This window comes from Limulus polyphemus, unplaced genomic scaffold, assembly GCF_000517525.1.
Source record: "Limulus polyphemus unplaced genomic scaffold, Limulus_polyphemus-2.1.2 Scaffold3942, whole genome shotgun sequence".
NCBI lineage: Eukaryota > Metazoa > Arthropoda > Merostomata > Xiphosura > Limulidae > Limulus > Limulus polyphemus.
In genome coordinates, this window is record NW_013669552.1 from 1 (window position 1) to 1,182 (window position 1,182).

General features: G+C 28.8%; 1 protein-coding gene across 1 annotated transcript in view; it reads right to left on the reverse strand.

Annotated features, from left to right (window-relative positions):
- Positions 1 to 65: 65 nt before the first annotated feature.
- LOC111088524 (kunitz-type protease inhibitor 1-like) overlaps positions 66 to 1,182 on the reverse strand; it is a gene marked incomplete at its 3' end in the record, with an annotated part of 15,270 nt that continues 14,153 nt past the window's right edge. Inside the window, exon 4 of the mRNA XM_022398941.1 lies at positions 66 to 272. Within this exon, the coding sequence (XP_022254649.1) occupies positions 66 to 272 (207 nt within the window). The remainder of the gene's footprint in view (positions 273 to 1,182) is intronic.

Below are 1,182 nucleotides of genomic sequence, written 5' to 3' on the forward strand. Positions count from 1 at the left end.
AGATTATTTGACTGCTGTTCGTTTTTCTTATCATACTTTATGTTATTATATTTCCAAGAACTTACAAATATATGGATCTTCAGTTGAGTAGTAAGGGTTTCCTCCCACACATTTAGTTTCACATTCTTCACGAGTTTCGAAATTGTTGACATTTCCTCCACATCCACCATATATGAAAGATACACAACTCTGGTGGCTGGGACTGTAATGATACCGCTGTAATGATTCACGACAAGGTCCATGATCTCTTGGCATCCGACAGATGTCTCTGACTAAATCGATTAAATAGCAATAGTTTAATCTGCTAAACACTTGTCCTCGTAACTTAAATGACAACAAATACATAAGTGGCAAGAAAGAAAATAAATTGTGAAACAAAAAAATGGAAAAATGTAGTTTAAAAAAGATAAAATCGAAATCATTGGCGTAAAAATACGTTACGGAATTAAATTACATGTTACGTAAAATAATATATAAGAAATTACAAATTGGAAATTAATTAATTTCCAAAAATGTGTCTTATAAAAAACTTCATCCCTCAGAAGAAGTATCCCGACATAAAAGGTAAATTCCACAAGCAGTTAGAAGATATTTCCGATAATTCAAACTTACTTCTTCGTTAAAGTTAGAATATTTCAACTTTCTAGGCCATTATATCTCGCAATATTATCATAGAGTTTCTATGAAATGTATCTTAGAGTTTATTAACTTTTTATTCGCGTTTATTAAAATTATTGTAATGTGCCAGTTAAACACATTAAAATATTATGTGTGTTTTAAGCCACATAGAAAATTTATTGTCAACACAAATTCATATCTTTTTCCCAAATCAATAGATAACTTACTGAAACTAATATAACTTTCTAATAAAATCTACATACGAAATGGAAAGAAATAAAATGTATTTACAAGAATTCAAAGCGTAAGTATTTCGTACAAGTTAGGAAAGTATAAAGTAAATGTTATATCGGAGATGAAAGTATGGAAAATACTTTGAAATAAATAGTAAAAAGTTAAATAATAACTATGAAAAGTAAGGACGTGTAATAAAAAATGGAAAATTCTCTATTTTAGTATGATGTATCATATAATTGTTTTATTTCAAAAAGTATTTTTATCGTATTGTTGCGTCATCGAGATCACGTGACTATTCTCACGCCCTCTACTTTCTAGAACTATCCT